Source organism: Liolophura sinensis, chromosome 6 (genome assembly GCF_032854445.1).
Source record: "Liolophura sinensis isolate JHLJ2023 chromosome 6, CUHK_Ljap_v2, whole genome shotgun sequence".
NCBI classification, from domain to species: Eukaryota; Metazoa; Mollusca; class Polyplacophora; order Chitonida; family Chitonidae; genus Liolophura; species Liolophura sinensis.
In genome coordinates, this window is record NC_088300.1 from 54542928 (window position 1) to 54559247 (window position 16320).

General features: G+C 38.9%; 1 protein-coding gene across 5 annotated transcripts in view; it reads left to right on the forward strand.

The window, feature by feature from the left end:
• Nucleotides 1-129: 129 nt before the first annotated feature.
• LOC135467952 (LIM domain only protein 3-like) overlaps nt 130-16320 on the forward strand; it is an 87084-nt gene continuing 70893 nt past the window's right edge. Inside the window, exons 1-3 of one of the 5 annotated variants that reach the window (XM_064745898.1) lie at nt 130-255; nt 3122-3248; nt 8295-8476. In XM_064745898.1, coding sequence (XP_064601968.1) covers nt 8437-8476 — 40 coding nt within the window. In that variant the 5' untranslated portion in view covers nt 130-255; nt 3122-3248; nt 8295-8436. Of the gene's footprint in view, nt 256-431; nt 554-3121; nt 3249-8294; nt 8477-16320 lie in introns of those variants that run through there. The other 4 variants (XM_064745897.1, XM_064745899.1, XM_064745900.1 and 1 more) reach the window with 4 other exon arrangements.

Below are 16320 nucleotides of genomic sequence, written 5' to 3' on the forward strand. Positions count from 1 at the left end.
AATTAATCTGTTCAAAATCAGTAAAATTTTTGGGAATAAAATATGTAAAAATATTCTAATTAATATTGATTGTTTTCGCGCTGAAAATAAATATTGAATTTATTTTCACTGTGCGTTAGTCTCGTGTTGTGAAAGGGGTGTTTAAGTCCTACAACAAAAACAACAACCAGTGCGTGAAAGCGTTAGCAAATTCTGATCAGCATATTACAACATGATGTTGTCTCACAAGCCTCTGGAAACCAGAAATTCCTCAACGTAAATAAATTAAAGTGTATAAGTTTTCGATTTTTCTTGACGCCATCCCTTTGAAAGATTGCTTGTTGTTGTTGTATTTTAAATTGCTCCGCTACCTGACCGCGATCAAGATGACAAATATAATGTGAAAACATATGTGCGGGCCTAATTGACATTTGTGAAGTTGTTCGTTGATTATATCATGTACTGTCTGCTGACAGTGGTGATGCAGCTGAGCACGTTGACAGAACCTTTGTAAGATGAGTGCAGTAAGGGACAACTAAACAGTAGTGACAGCAGACCATTATTAAGTTAACAGGTGTTTGAATAAGTGATTTCATCTCATAGGCCCAGTTAAATCTTGATATAATCATATAGGCCTACACTACAACCTCACGGAGACATGGGGCTGTAGTATCTGAACGTACAGCACACGCTACATTTATCTTCGTCTCAAGGCGCATTCCTTTGTAGTTGTTGCTTACACTCGAAGACAAGATTAGTTAAATTTACGAAGTTATTTGTGCACATGGTAGAGTACTTGGCATCAGGTCATTGTGAAATCTACAAACAATGGGCAGCAATAAGTTTCACTTTTTCCTGCAAACTACACCTGTCACTGAGTGGGACCGACCTAAAAACTAGAATGACAGACGACACAAATTTAATAGTGGTCGGCTTTCATTATCACATAACATCTGCAGAAACTGATTTTTGCGTTCAGTAGTGTTGCACAGTTTCACTTTCAAGTTGTTTTAATTTATTCAAGGAAAATTTTTGTTCACTGACTTCTATTTGTTGTTTTGTCTTGTACACGTAGACTATTTTGTAAACTGTGACAGTGTATATGAAAACTGATAATCCCTGATGGTTGTTTCAGGTCCCTTTTGTACTTGGGTACCGTAGTAGTATAGCCACAGCGGCAACCTAATAGGGTGGAGCGTAAAGAGGAGGAGTTGAAATAGCCACCTGGGGCAAGAAGCCTACATTTTCCTAAATTGAACACCAGTCACAAGAATTCATATCGTATGAAACATGGCTGTAATTGTAAATCTATTGCATGGTCATTCGAATCAACAGATTGAAAACAGGACAATTCTGTTCACAAAGGGGGACCTTCTTGGCTCAGTTGGTTAACGCGCTAGCGTAGCGTAATGACCCGGGAGCCTCTCACCAATGCGTTCGCTGTGAGCTCAAGTCCAGCTCATGTTGTCTTCCTCTCCGGCCGTACGTGGGAAGGTGTTCCAGCAACCTGCGGATGGTTGTGGGTTTTCGACGGGTTCTGCTTGGTTTCCTCCCACCATAATGCAGGACGCTGTTGTATAAGTGAAATATTCTTGAGTACAGCGTAAAACACCAGTCAAAGAAATAAATAAATAAATCTATTCACAAATACATATAATACTAGTATGTAATTTTTCACGGTGTCAATTACCTGTTAAAATCCAAAATTTGCCTCTGCCAGTGGTAGACAAGGAATGATTTGTTTACAGATTGCATTATTTGTAGTGTCACTTGTAGATCAAGTGCTAGCAAGTGAACATTCATGATTCAGTTTTAGTTGAATGCCAGTGATCTGAAAAGTAGCACACACAATGTGGTACTTCATATCATGTAGATGCTTCATCATAATTTGAATGAATTCTGGAATAAGGTGTGTATTATGATGGTGTATATATCCTAGTAATCAGAAGAAATACGTTCAACACTGTATAGCTGTGTTTAAGATCGATGAAAAGGGCCTCTTTTATAAATAAGCCCAATGTTATGTAAGTATAATAATCTTGAGTATGGCAGAAAACAGCAGTCAAATGAATAAATAAACTGTAGAAATAATTCAATATTAGGAAATTTGCACTAATGAGCACTAATAAGCTCTAACAGCAATAATGGCTCCTGGTTTTGGAGTATTAGACTGGTTCAAAAGATGGATGAACAGGCTGCCGATTTGATGAATTTTGAGCTTTTTCTGTCTGTAAAGCTTTTGTAGATCAAATAGGATTTTGGTCAATGTAATATATGTTTGAAGAAATATTTTTTTGTGGAACCTGTAATCGTTTATATTTCAGTTTTGAAAGAACAGAAATGTTGATTTTGAGTTACCTGAAGTTTGTCAGAGTTATTTCCCTTGAACTGGAACTTTACACTATCAGTTTTTTCCATTTTCTCAAATTCAGTATATACATGTTATGCTAAATGCATGAATATCTGGCTTATCAGTGTAGTTGATAGGGTTTCTTATTTGTCTACGTTATATAAGAATTGCTGTCTTTCAGTTATTAGTCTGCTTTTTAGATGCCGGGCCGAGGCAATCCATCAGAAGGTGATGGAGTGAGAGGGAAAGTGTCATTGTAGATGCAGAATTGTTGCAGTTGGTGTCTGATAACAAGCTTCTTTTTATTTTTTCAGGCAAAGACATGATTGGAGTACCTAGATAGGTTTCATAGCCTAATACTGATTTATTTTCAAATCATGTACAAAACAGAAGAGTTTAAGCCTGTTTGTTCAAGGTTCCACACTGAACCAATACTTAACAAACCTCAAAACACCTTTCTGAGATAACTAAAACTTTCCTGATCTGGTTAAATGTGCTATTTAGACACAGATGAAATTTTAGAGTATTTAACGTTCACTTTCTCATTGATACATTGAACTCAAGGGTTTGGTAATTAGGTAATTTTCTGAATCAAAACACCAACCATAGAATATACCTAACTTTGAATATTTATGATGGTTGCTTGGTTTTATTTAAGTTGTCACAAAACAAAGTTGTCAAACGGAATGTGATCTGTTGGGTTTATCATAATCCTTTCAAATTAAAACATATTCAATCTTTCACATGGTTTTGTGTCTAACTTTTTTGAAATCATTTCTTTTTTTTTTCCAGAGCCTTGAAATGGGTGGTACAAAGGTGTGAATAATTATGGGCAAATGGAGGTGGTTAGAGGTTTTGGCGATGATGTCTATTGGTCAGTACAGTGTATTTGACAGAGACAAGGGTGGGTGAAATGCAGGTAAGGAGTTTGGTGCTGTGTTGGATGTACATATGACTTTGTTGGATTATTTATCTGTGTATCTTGTCCAACTACCCAACTTTCTTTATGCCCTCAAATGACAGCGTCCCGGCACTCACTGCTTACAGGATGTAGGTGACAACATGTTGTCGCTGATTCCTGTGTGACTGTGTGTGCAGTCTAACCTTCATTGAAGACCACTTGTCTTTCACCAGTATGGCATGAATATTTGTGTGTCACATGTGGGAAAGTTTTGAGTAACTTGACAATCCCAAAAATAAATATACCAGATGACAAAAGCCAATGTTGAGGCCGAGACAATCATGCAGGTAGGTTAGAACAGTGTATTGGATTCTGAAACATGTTATGAATGTTAAATGTTAAGTGCTCAGATTACATTATTGCTTGTTTTCAATTATTGGATAGTCATCACAGCAGTGACAAAATCTAACAAACTCCCCAATGGCTGATTCTTCTAAAAAGTTGGTCCTCCCACAGATCTAACCAATGAGATCGCAGGCTTGCATCCATCTTTTAGTTGATCAGCATTCGGAACTTATCAGGGGTTTCTGGTTGGTCCTCAGCTGCGGTTAAGGATTAAGTAAAAAACACCATGTTTTGTGATATTTTAGGCTGAAGAGTAGATTGTGATTGGTAATAATATTTGTGTTTTTTTGGAACACAAACTTTGTTAATGAAAAAGTAAGAGTGTTTTCTGAGTGGCTATAATTGAGGATGTTGGCTTATACTGGATAAACCTGACCCCTGACATATCAGTCAGACATTCTTGAATGTGTCGTTACTACACCTGTCAACTGTCATATCAGTCAGACATTCCTGAATGTGCCGTTACTATACCTGACAGCTGTCATATCAGTCAGACATGTTTGAATGTGCCCGTTACTATACCTGACCCCTGTCATATCAGTCAGACATTCTTGAATGTGCCGTCACTATACCTGTCAACTGTCATATCGATCAGACATTCTTGAATGTGTCGTTACTATACCTTTCAACCATCATATCAGTCAGACATTCTTGAATGTGTCCTTAATACACCTGTCAACTGTCATATCCCTGTCAACTATCATATCAGTCAGACATTCTTGAATGTGCTGTTACTACACCTGTCAACTGTCATATCGATCAGACAGTCTTGAATGTGTCTTTACTACACCTGTCAACTGTCATATCAGTCAGACATTCTTGAATGTGCTGTTACTATACCTGTCAACTGTCATATCGATCAGACATTCTTGAATGTGTCGTTACTATACCTTTCAACCATCATATCAGTCAGACATTCTTGAATGTGTCCTTACTACACCTGTCAACTGTCATATCCCTGTCAACTGTCATATCAGTCAGACATTCTTGAATGTGCAATTACTATACCTGTCAACTGTCATATCAGTCAGACATTCTTGAATGTGCCTTTATTATACCTTTCAACTGTCATTTCAGTCAGACATTCTTGAATGTGCCATTACTATACCTGTCAACTGTAATATCAGTCAGACATTTTTGAATGTGCCGTTACTATACCTATCAACTGTCATATCAGTCAGACATTCTTGAATGTGCCGTTACTATACCTTTCAACTATCATATCAGTCAGACATTCTTGAATGTGCTGTTACTACACCTGTCAGCTATCATATCAGTCAGACATTCTTGAATGTGTCGTTACTACACCTGTCAACTGTCATATCAGTCAGACATTCTTGAATGTGTCGTTACTACACCTGTCAACTGTCATACCAATCAGACGTTCTTGAATGTGCCGTTACCATACCTGTCAGCTGTCATGTCAGTCAGACATTCTTGAATGTGCCGTTACTACACCTGTCAGCTGTCATATCGGTCAGGCATTCTTGAATGTGCCAGTACTACACCTGTCAGCTGCCATATCCCTGTCAGCTGTCATATCAGTCAGACATTCTTGAATATGCCGTTGCTATACCTGTCAATTGTCATATCAGTCAGACATTCTTGAATGTGCCGTTACCATACCTGTCAGCTGTCATATCAGTCAGACATTCTTGAATGTGCCGTTACTACACCTGTCAGCTGTGATATCAGTTAGACATTCTTGAATGTGCATCACTATACCTGTCAACTGTCATATCAGTCAGACATTCTTGAATGTGCCCGTTACTATACCTGACCCCTGTCCTATCAGTCAGACGTTCTTGAATGTGCCGTTACTACACCTGCCAACTGTCATATCAATCAGACATTCTTGAATGTGCCGTTACCATACCCGTCAGCTGTCATATCAGTCAGACATTCTTGAATGTGCCGTTACTACACCTGTCAGCTGTCATATCAGTCAGACATTCTTGAATGTGCCTTTTCTATACCTTTGAACTGTCATATCAGTCAGACATTCTTGAATGTGCCATTACTACACCTGTCAGTTGTCATATCAGTCAGACATTCTTGAATGTGTCGTTACGATACCTGTCAACTGTCATATCAGTCAGACATTCTTGAATGTGCCGTTACCATACCTGTCAGCTGTCATATCCCTGTCACCTGTCATATCAGTCAGACATTCTGGAATGTGTTGTTGCTATACCAGTCAACTGTCATATCAGTCAGACATTCTTGAATGTGCCCATTACTATACCTTTCAACTATCATATCTGTCAGCTGTCATTTTTTTTTAAAATGAAAAATCACATTCAATGTATTAAGTCTTATGTTTTTCTTTTTTGTATAAAAAAATGTTTGATGATTCAGCTTCCAAAGTACAATTAAAAATACACAAAAACATTTTTTCTTGAAAGTTTTTACCAGGAACTTACCATGGGCCCTGGCTGTTGGTGTTTCTCACTTCTTTGGACCTGTCTAGGATGACTGCTTTGTGTTACACATCAATCATATCAACTGAAACAAACACCTCTTTCAAAATGTTTTCTCCAAATGAAACTTGGTGTAAAAATATCATTGATATACAATTACATATATGTTTTCATGTGCCTAGTTTTTAATTTCTATTGACAGCAAGCTTATGCAAAAAGAAAATACTTAAAACTTGCGGTAGTTGTTTGTTTTTCTTTATAGAATGTCATGTCAGTGTGTACGATATGGTATTTATATTTATACTCTGCATCAGTAGTGTTTGATGGATGTCGTCATTAGGCATATAAATAAGACTGTTTTCAAGGATAATGAGAGGCCATTACAAGATTTATGATAAGGACGTACATGGCCATTGAAAGATTTGACTGTCTGTGTTTATGCATATGGCTGAGACATTCATTACATGACTTCATGATCCCCAAATTGACAGTTCACCTTTAACCCACATGGTGTGTCCTAGTGACAAATATGCTATTTACTTCGCTTTGTCCAATGAGCAGTGTGTTAAAACTTCTATCCACGGCTGGATACAGAGATCTGCATGTACAATCAAAACACATTAGGACACTTCTTTCACATAAGGAAGTAGTAAACTTACAACAAGGTGAAAGCAGCATGGGAAGCTATAGAGAAATGAATAATGTTGGAGTGGATATATAGTCTAAGAGCTTATAGCTCAGTAAAGCCTAGGTTTAGACTTATAAGGCAGGGAAGCAGTTTTGTTTTAAATGCCATAAAATTTAGACAATGTTTTCATCACCTTGTCTGCTGTGTTGAAATATGAAACTGGGTGATGTATGTTGGTCGACAGTGGTTTTGCTGGGATGGGAAGGTGTTGGTGTTGGGCTTAATTACACGAAAGATTTTTGCTAATTTTTTTTTTTTTTTTGAATTTCCAAATCACCAGAGCAGCTAACTAGTCCTCCCCAAATCAGACAAGGGGTCTATAAATGCATGTTTCCTGAAAACATGTGATGACAACCCATGCAACAGGGCTTGTAAATATAGACAGTTCGTCTAGAGACCTGATCCTGTATGTGAACTCAAATCAACGAAAACAAAAACTCAAGCAGTTCCCATAAAACTATTTATCTCACCCTGACAGTTCTCAAAATTTTTTTATTTTGTTTTTCAGTTGATATAAAGATAATATAAGAGAAATGTTTTGTTTTGATGTCCAGTTGATACAGGGGTAGTACACAGGTCTTTTGTAGTGTTGAGATAGTGTATTATAGCTACCCATGATAAATAAGGGTAAGCTGGTGATTCAAGGGTATGAAAACAACAAGTGTTATTACTGATAACCTGTGGCATGGCTTGTAACAGTGGGACATGGTTTGTGCTGCCCTTTTACCTACCCTCACCCTTCCACATACAAGTGCAGCAGGACAGAAATATTGTTTGAAATATTGGTTAGTAAACATGTGGGCCATTGTTTAGAATGGCTGGAGACTGAAGTATTTTATGGCCATGCACTGCAGGGTAAATTAGGATGTTGTACAAGTGACCTGTGGCACGATAGTTCTGTAGTTATTGGTCTGACTGCTGGTGCAGGATAAGTGTGTGAATACCGGTGCCCCCAGGAAGCCAGAGTTATGTGACCATGCTGCTGCCTATGGGGACACTGTGGACAGCTTTGCTAACTGGTTCCTGACCTTATTATAACCATAGTTAGTGGCAGGTCACATCATGAGGGTTGATGTCAGCTGCATTATCTCACAGTTGCAACAGGAAACAATGGCTTGTTCTTGTGCAGCAGTCTCGTGTAATTAATGGCTAAACTGTGAGCTGGAGAACTTAGTTAACAAACTGTTACTTCCTGTTGGTGACAGACCTATATGTGGTCCGGGGTGTATGCTTGAGAGTAAGTATAGTGCCTATTCCTGACCATGCCTCTCAGCTGTGCTCCTGTTTAACTTTGAGCTTCTCACTGATAGGGTGTGAAACGCACAGGGAGCCTGGATGGGCGTTAACAGAAGATCAAGGTGTCTGTCTTAATTAATGAACAACACGTCTCTCTGCCCCTGGTCATTTATGTATAAGGACTGTGCGAGGCCATTTAACACTTGCAGTTTTATGTCATATTGCTGACAAGACTTGGAAACAGCTTGCTTCTGCTGGTCACAGTTAATTGACAATTAGTCAGTCCTTGGGCTAATGGCAAACTCTGGTTTTCAGAGAGCCTGGTTTAATGAGAAGAAGACATAAGCAGACACTGGCAGCTGTTAAATTGAGGGAAAGGCGGAGATTTATGAGCAGGCATTGATTAAGGTGCGGTGATCGTGTGAGGTGTGCTGGTTGAGACGCCTCCCCCGAGACCATGGCCGATAGCTCGTCAGCAGAGGTACCAGTCAGCACAGGTAAGTCCTGCCGGGGCTCACTCCTCAAGGTGTAAGTTACATGACGTGACACTTACAGATGCCCCAGGCCTCCCCACCAACTTAAGGCGGTCTTCTGGCTTGACTTAGATCTTGCTAAGTTTTACCAATGATAGAGGCTGGTGAAACCCTTTACAAGTCTTGGATGCAGTGTTCAGTTACCTTTGTAAAAGAAATAGAATTTTTTATGACCAGAATATATGATTATAATCGTCTTACTGTACCATTGCTGACTGAGGAAGATAACGGTTTCTGTGGAATGTTCCCTGGCTGTTGACCAATCCAGTTGCTTGTTTGAACTTCCTTGTACATCTAGGAGGAGCTTTGCCAGATATGTGGAGAATGGTACTGATTTCCTCAAGCTAGCGCTGTGAAGTTTCTTTCACTGCTCGCCCCACCCACCCAAACTGGCTGTCGTATAAGTGAAAAAAATTCTTCAGTATAGAATGATATGCCAGTCAGATAAATAAGTTAATAAATATGCTTCTTACGTGAAATATAAATTACGTATAGATATCAAAGTGCGTGTCTGGAGGATTGGGATCGGGGGTGTGATTGTGGTCACTGTAGTTGCATTTGGTAGTAAATATGCCTTTATGAGAACAGTGTTTTAGGAGGTCACTGTCCAAATACCATGAGCACTGGCATCATTATGACTGAAAATATCGTGAAAATATCTTTCTTAAATTTTAAATTCTCTTCCTATTTAAAAAAAGTTTGGAAGACCTGAAATTTATGACTCCTTGGTGATGCATATAGAGAAAGGTAACAGTAATAAAATGTTGAATGTTGAATTTAGAACATCTGTTCAGTCAAAATAGTAGGTGAATGGTTTTTGTAAATCTGATGCTGCAAGCTGACATTACAAATAGTAAAGCTGCCTGAACTCTGTTTGGTGGTTGTCTTAGCAGATACAGATATGTAATGAGATGCTGACAGATATTCCTCTAGCATCAGGTAGTGCAACAGTCAGTTAGGATTTACACACCACAAATGTTTTGCTGTGACGTTAAGCGTTTTGTATGCAGTGGTTTTATCTATGATGTACCCTGAATGACTTAAAATTTAGCCCACATAAGTGCATTTGTAGAGGCAAATAAATGTCACAGAATATTATTTTTTGACGCTGCAACAATTTTCGAGTTAATATCATCCCATCTTCCAAACAAACCTCAAGACGCCTTCAGGAAAAATGGATAAGTTAGTCATGGACGACATTTATTGTTATTTAGGGTATACAGCCCTCTCACAGTGGAATGTTCAGCTTCAGTGAAATGACAAAATATGTCTCACTTTGTACGTCTGCCGGTATCCCATTCCGTCACACCACCACGATGACAAATGACCAAATCTATGAAAGAAACACTAATTTCATCACAGTTGTCTTTATAAATGTATAACAGAGGACTGGACCAATTTTCTGTTTTCCCTGCATTATAAAAACTGGTAATTTTACATGTTACATAACTCATTTAAAAGACAGTGTTGTACAACCATCTTTTGAGTAACAAGTAGTAGAGTTGACGGGTTTGTATATTTGTAGATTTTTTTATTTAATTATGGCTAACTCTTTCATATGCGTTTTTTTTAACTGCAGCTGTTTTCATCTCTGGAATATTTCTCTAAATTTTGGAAATAGTGTCCTCTATGATGCAATGATATATGTGATGATGGGAAAATCTGCTCATTGTATGATTGTTTACTCATTACATGTTTGGGTAGGAATGAAAAGTCAAAGCATTTCGTGCCTGATTAAATGTATGGTTATGAGGGAAATTCAAAGCATTTCATTCCAGGCAGTTTTGCATGACCGTGTTTCCATGTACTGATTTGCTGCTGATAAGCAGAGGCAGCTGAGATAATCATAATTATTAATGTGAGAAATCCTGACAACTTGAACAGTTTGTAAACAGTTACATGTAATTACGGTCCAGCAGCCGATAGTTTATATGGGATGGTAAATGCGGCTGCCTGTGGAACTGTAGTGCTGGTTGTACAATAGAGGATTCACCAGTCCTGCAGGAGAATATGGATGGAATTCTGTTTGTGAAGATTTTAATTCAGAAGAATGAGTTTTTATTTTTAACAAAAGAAAACAATCTATGCGTTTTGAAATTTAATTAAATGGAAGTTTGGTTTAGTGTCTATAAATTGAGAGGATAAGTACTTTGGGCAAGTTATTTTTTCTATATTTGACCTTACATGTACCTGAGATGTAGCTAAATGCTGGTGTTTATGGGGGATTGATGTTCACTAAGATTAGCTTTTCTCTAAGTTGAATCCTGATAACTAGTTGTTTATTTTCACATATTATAAGGAACTGGGCTGGTCAGATTGTAACCAGATTGTAATATTTGTGGATCCTTGAAATTGAATAGATCCGGTGTTGTCAATTTACTATAATCAAATTATAAAGGTGCACATATTGTAAAATTGCCGCTTCTATGTTGGGTTGAGATGTAAACCCTGATGTGTAGGGAATGTAAGTAGAGGAAGATGAATAAGAAAAGCTGAATGCAATATCAACTGTTAAATGTCACACGTCCTGTGATTTCAACTGTGATACAGACGTTTTTTATTCTCACTTGAGCTTTTAGACTGAAAGGTGAGACCCCTGGTGGTGCTGTAAGACAACATTCTCCCTTGTCCTGACATGTTGATTCTGGGGAGTATCTGGCTACTTTCTTCCAGTACGTTTGCTCAAATAACACAGCCTCGTTTGTGTTTGGTTTTCATCAGGTTTGGGTTACGTTTATTTGGTCATCCTTCTCAACGCTGGTTTATATCTTGTTTCCACATCCCTTCGGTCTTGGAGAAGTTTTTCCCTGGCATACTGTATAGCCCCATGTAGAGAGGAAATGAAGCATGCAGAGTGCTGTTGTCTCAAGTGTCCTCACAAGAGATGCCTTACCTTGTTTTCGACTGATTACAATGGATTTGATTACTCTCTTACCAGAAATCCCTTCTTTTGGATCTTAAAGGTCAGCAAATTGCAGCCCCTGGAGTTGCTGTGGTGCTTTGCATTCTATGCTTTGAAAACTGATTACTTATCTTAAATTTGTCTTCAGTTGAATTAAAAGATGTTTTTATTGTTAAGTGAAAGGGCAGATGTTTTTTTTTTCTTTCCTTTACAAATGATATTGGTGGTTGTGTGTGCAAGAAATGATGCTTTCATTCTCAGTTGTATACCAGGACCAGTTTCCAAAAGCCTCAGTTCAGGTACCCTTGGATTATTGCTATGTATTACAGATTTTTTTTCTTCTGGTTTAAACCTTTATGTTTCTGGTGGAAGAGATATTACATGGTATATTTAACCAATACAGTACATTTATGCATTCCAACACCATTCTGAATTGTTCGTTTTTATCATCCTGTACAATATTTTGATCCTTAGGCTTAAAGGATACATAGAGAAGGTATATATTGGATACTGACATAATTGATGAACATACAAGGACTGGCTTAGCACCCCCAATTCAAGCTCTTCTCTCCTTCCCAACAAATTTGATTTGATAGCTATCACAATGGACTACTTATTTTCTGGACTGGCTGCTAAGGCCCTAGCAATAACACTGAGGTCCTAATAAGACTGTAGCTTAAAGTCATTTTTATGCCTCAAGAAGAAAGATGAGAAACGTTTTTGTACTTGTAAATGTTAAATCATGTCATATACCCCATATTAAGAAATAAAAACAAGCGTTATATGTATCCTTAAAGAGTAAAATGCAAAATTTAAAGATTCTGGTAGACGACTATATTTAACAATTTCAAAAGCTGATTGGAATGATACTTATTACAATGTGTTTACTGGACAGAGTTAGAGAGGTACATGTAGCTGAGTGATATCCGGTGGTCTTGTTTCTAGGTAAATCTGTGGAGTGAAGAACTTGAAGAACATGTCAGGCTCTTGACCATGTTCAAATGCAGCTCTTGTTACTTTAGGTACAGAAGCTTTAGGTCAGAAGCTTCTCGGGTGCCTGGAAAACCAAGGGCTTTGATCCACTCCAGGCACTCCTGTCTCCTCCACCCATAAACTATCCCATAAAAGGGAAATGGTGAAGGGCTTGGATTATTGCTAATCTCCGAGTACCAGGTATAGTAATCTGCATGTTCTTCACACAACATGCATTACATCATTCATTACTAATACATTCAAGTGTTCACGGCGTAATAGATATTTTCTCCTGTAATGTTAGTGTTGTTTAAGCATATGTGAAAAAGGTATGTTGCACATACATACATATGTCTGCCTTTTAATTGAGATCTATTGTTTAGTTTATAATCAAATATGTCTGAACAGTTGTATTCTTATGTGTGAAAGTTAAGAACAATGACAGAGAGATGAGATACATGACTGGAAAAGCATGTGTGTTCACACGGCAAGGCTGTGTTGTCTGTGGCATTTGGCCAGGACCTGACACTTTGATGCGAGGCTTACGACTTCATGTGAGGAAAACTTGTAACATCTTCATAACTGTGCGATAAAAGAGGGGTTCTGGATACTTCATTTGTCTTACATCCCCAGGCCTCTTATATTCGTAGGCCTACATATATATGTGTATGCTTACACCTCTGTGTGGACAGTGGCTGTGGTGTAAGGAGGAAATCCTGCTGTTCAGGAAGCTCTTCCAACAAGGTCTTCTCTTATCTTTCTGTAGGAGTGCATCAACATTTAGATCCAAATAATGTCCCAGTCACAAACTCTCAGATATGTACAACATTCCCTGTCATGTCATCAGAACAATGTTGACCCTCTGATCTGCACAATATCCTTGTCACTACATCAGGACAGTGTTCACCCTCTGGACTGTACAATATCTCCATCACTACATCAGGAAAGTGTTCACCCTATGATCTGTACAATATCCCCGTCACTACATCAGGACAGTGTTCACCCTCTTGTGTGTACAATATCTCCATCACTACATCAGGATAGTGTATCTCTGATCTGCACAATATCTCCATCACTACATCAGGACAGTGTTCACCCTCTTGTGTGTACATCAGGACAGTGTTCACCCTCTGGACTGTACAATATCTCCATCACTGCATCAGGAAAGTGTTCACCCTATGATCTGTACAATATCTCGATCACTACATCAGGAAAGTGTTCACCCTATGATCTGTACAATATCCCTGTCACTACATCAGGATAGTGTTCACCCTATGACCTGTATAATATCCCCATCATTACATCAGGACAGTGTTCACCCTCAGATCTGTACAATATCTCCATCACTACATCAGGATAGTGTTCACCCTCTGGTGTGTACAATATCCCCGTCACTACATCAGGACAGTGTTCACCCTCTTGTGTGTACAATATCTCCATCACTACATCAGGATAGTGTATCTCTGATCTGTACAATATCCCCATCACTACATCAGGATAGTGTTCACCCTCTGGGATGTATAATATCCCCATCACTACATCAGGACAGCGTTCACTCTCTTATGTGTACAATATCTCTATCACTACAGCAGCACAGTGTTCACCCTCTGGTGTGTACAATATCTCCATCACTACATCAGAACAATGTCACCCTCTGGTATGTATAATATCACCATCACTACATCAGGATAGTGTTCACCCTCTGGTATGTATAATATCACCATCACTACATCAGGACAGCGTTCACTCTCTTATGTGTACAATATCTCTATCACTACAGCAGCACAGTGTTCACCCTCTGGTGTGTACAATATCTCCATCACTACATCAGAACAATGTCACCCTCTGGTATGTATAATATCACCATCACTACATCAGGACAGTGTTCACTCTCTTATGTGTACAATATCTCTATCACTACAGCAGCACAGTGTTCACCCTCTGGTGTGTACAATATCTCCATCACTACATCAGGATTGTGTTCACCCTATGATCTGTACAATATCCCCATCACTACACCGGGACATTGTTCGCCCTCTGGTCTGTAGCATGTCCCCATTACTACATCAGGCCATTGGACACCCTATGATTTGTACAATATCCCCATCACTACAGCAGCACAGTCTTCACCCTCAGGACTGTACAATATCTCCATCACTATATCAGGACATTGTTCACCCTCTGGTGTGTACAATATCTCCATCACTACATCAGAACAATGTCACCCTCTGGTCTGTACAGTATCTTCATCACTACATCAAGATAGTGTTCTCCCTCTGGTGTGTACAATATCTCCACCACTACATCAGAACAATGTCACCTTCTGGTGTGTACAATATCTCCATCACTACATCAGGATAGTGTTCACCCTCTGGTGTGTACAATATCTCCATCACTACATCAGAACAATGTCACCCTCTGGTGTGTACAATATCTCCATCACTACATCAGGATAGTGTTCACCCTCTGGTGTGTACAATATCTCCATCACTACATCAGAACAATGTCACCCTCTGGTGTGTACAATATCTCCATCACTACATCAGAACAATGTCACCCTCTGGTCTGTACAGTATCTCCATCACTACATCAGGATAGTGTTCACCCTATGATCTGTACAATATTTCCATCACTACACCGGGACATTGTTCGCCCTCTGGTCTGTAGCATGTCCCCATTACTACATCAGGCCATTGGACACCCTATGATTTGTACAATATCCCCATCACTACAGCAGCACAGTCTTCACCCTCAGGACTGTACAATATCTCCATCACTATATCAGGACATTGTTCACCCTCTGGTGTGTACAATATCTCCATCACTACGTCAGAACAATGTCACCCTCTGGTCTGTACAGTATCTTCATCACTACATCAAGATAGTGTTCTCCCTCTGGTGTGTACAATATCTCCACCACTACATCAGAACAATGTCACCTTCTGGTGTGTACAATATCTCCATCACTACATCAGGATAGTGTTCACCCTCTGGTGTGTACAATATCTCCATCACTACATCAGAACAATGTCACCCTCTGGTGTGTACAATATCTCCATCACTACATCAGGATAGTGTTCACCCTCTGGTGTGTACAATATCTCCATCACTACATCAGAACAATGTCACCCTCTGGTGTGTACAATATCTCCATCACTACATCAGAACAATGTCACCCTCTGGTCTGTACAGTATCTCCATCACTACATCAGGATAGTGTTCACCCTATGATCTGTACAATATTTCCATCACTACATCAGGACAGTGTTCACCCTCTGGTCTGTACAATATCCCCATCACAACATCAGGACAGTGTTCACCCTCTGATCTGTACAATATCCTCATCACTACATCAGGACAGTGTCCACCCTCTGATCTGCACAATATCTCCATCACTACATCAGGACAGTGTTCACCCTCTTGTGTGTACATCAGGACAGTGTTCACCCTCTGGACTGTACAATATCCCCATCACTGCATCAGGAAAGTGTTCACCCTATGATCTGTACAGTATCTCCATTACTACATCAGGACAGTGTTCACGCTCTGGACTGTACAATATTTCCATCACTACATCGGGAAAGTGTTGACCCTCTGATCTGTACATTATCTCCATCACTACATCAGGACAGTGTTATTGCTAGTTCTCATGTGGTAAAAACCACTTGTAAAATCATTTTTTCACTGCCGAAGAATTATTCACTCCTAAAGTAATGAATATTGTATAATCTGCCAAATTATTGGTCATAGTTGTCAGCTGCATGGAGGAATCAATCTTTGAAAATGGTTGCTTCTAGAAAATTATTTCATGGGAAAAGACATTGAGGTAAAAATTAACAAAATTCAATTTCAGTATAAAAATAAAAATGTTTTTTTCCATCTTTGTCTGGTAATGCCCATCCTTCCTAGTTACCATTTATGTGCTGTCCTGACC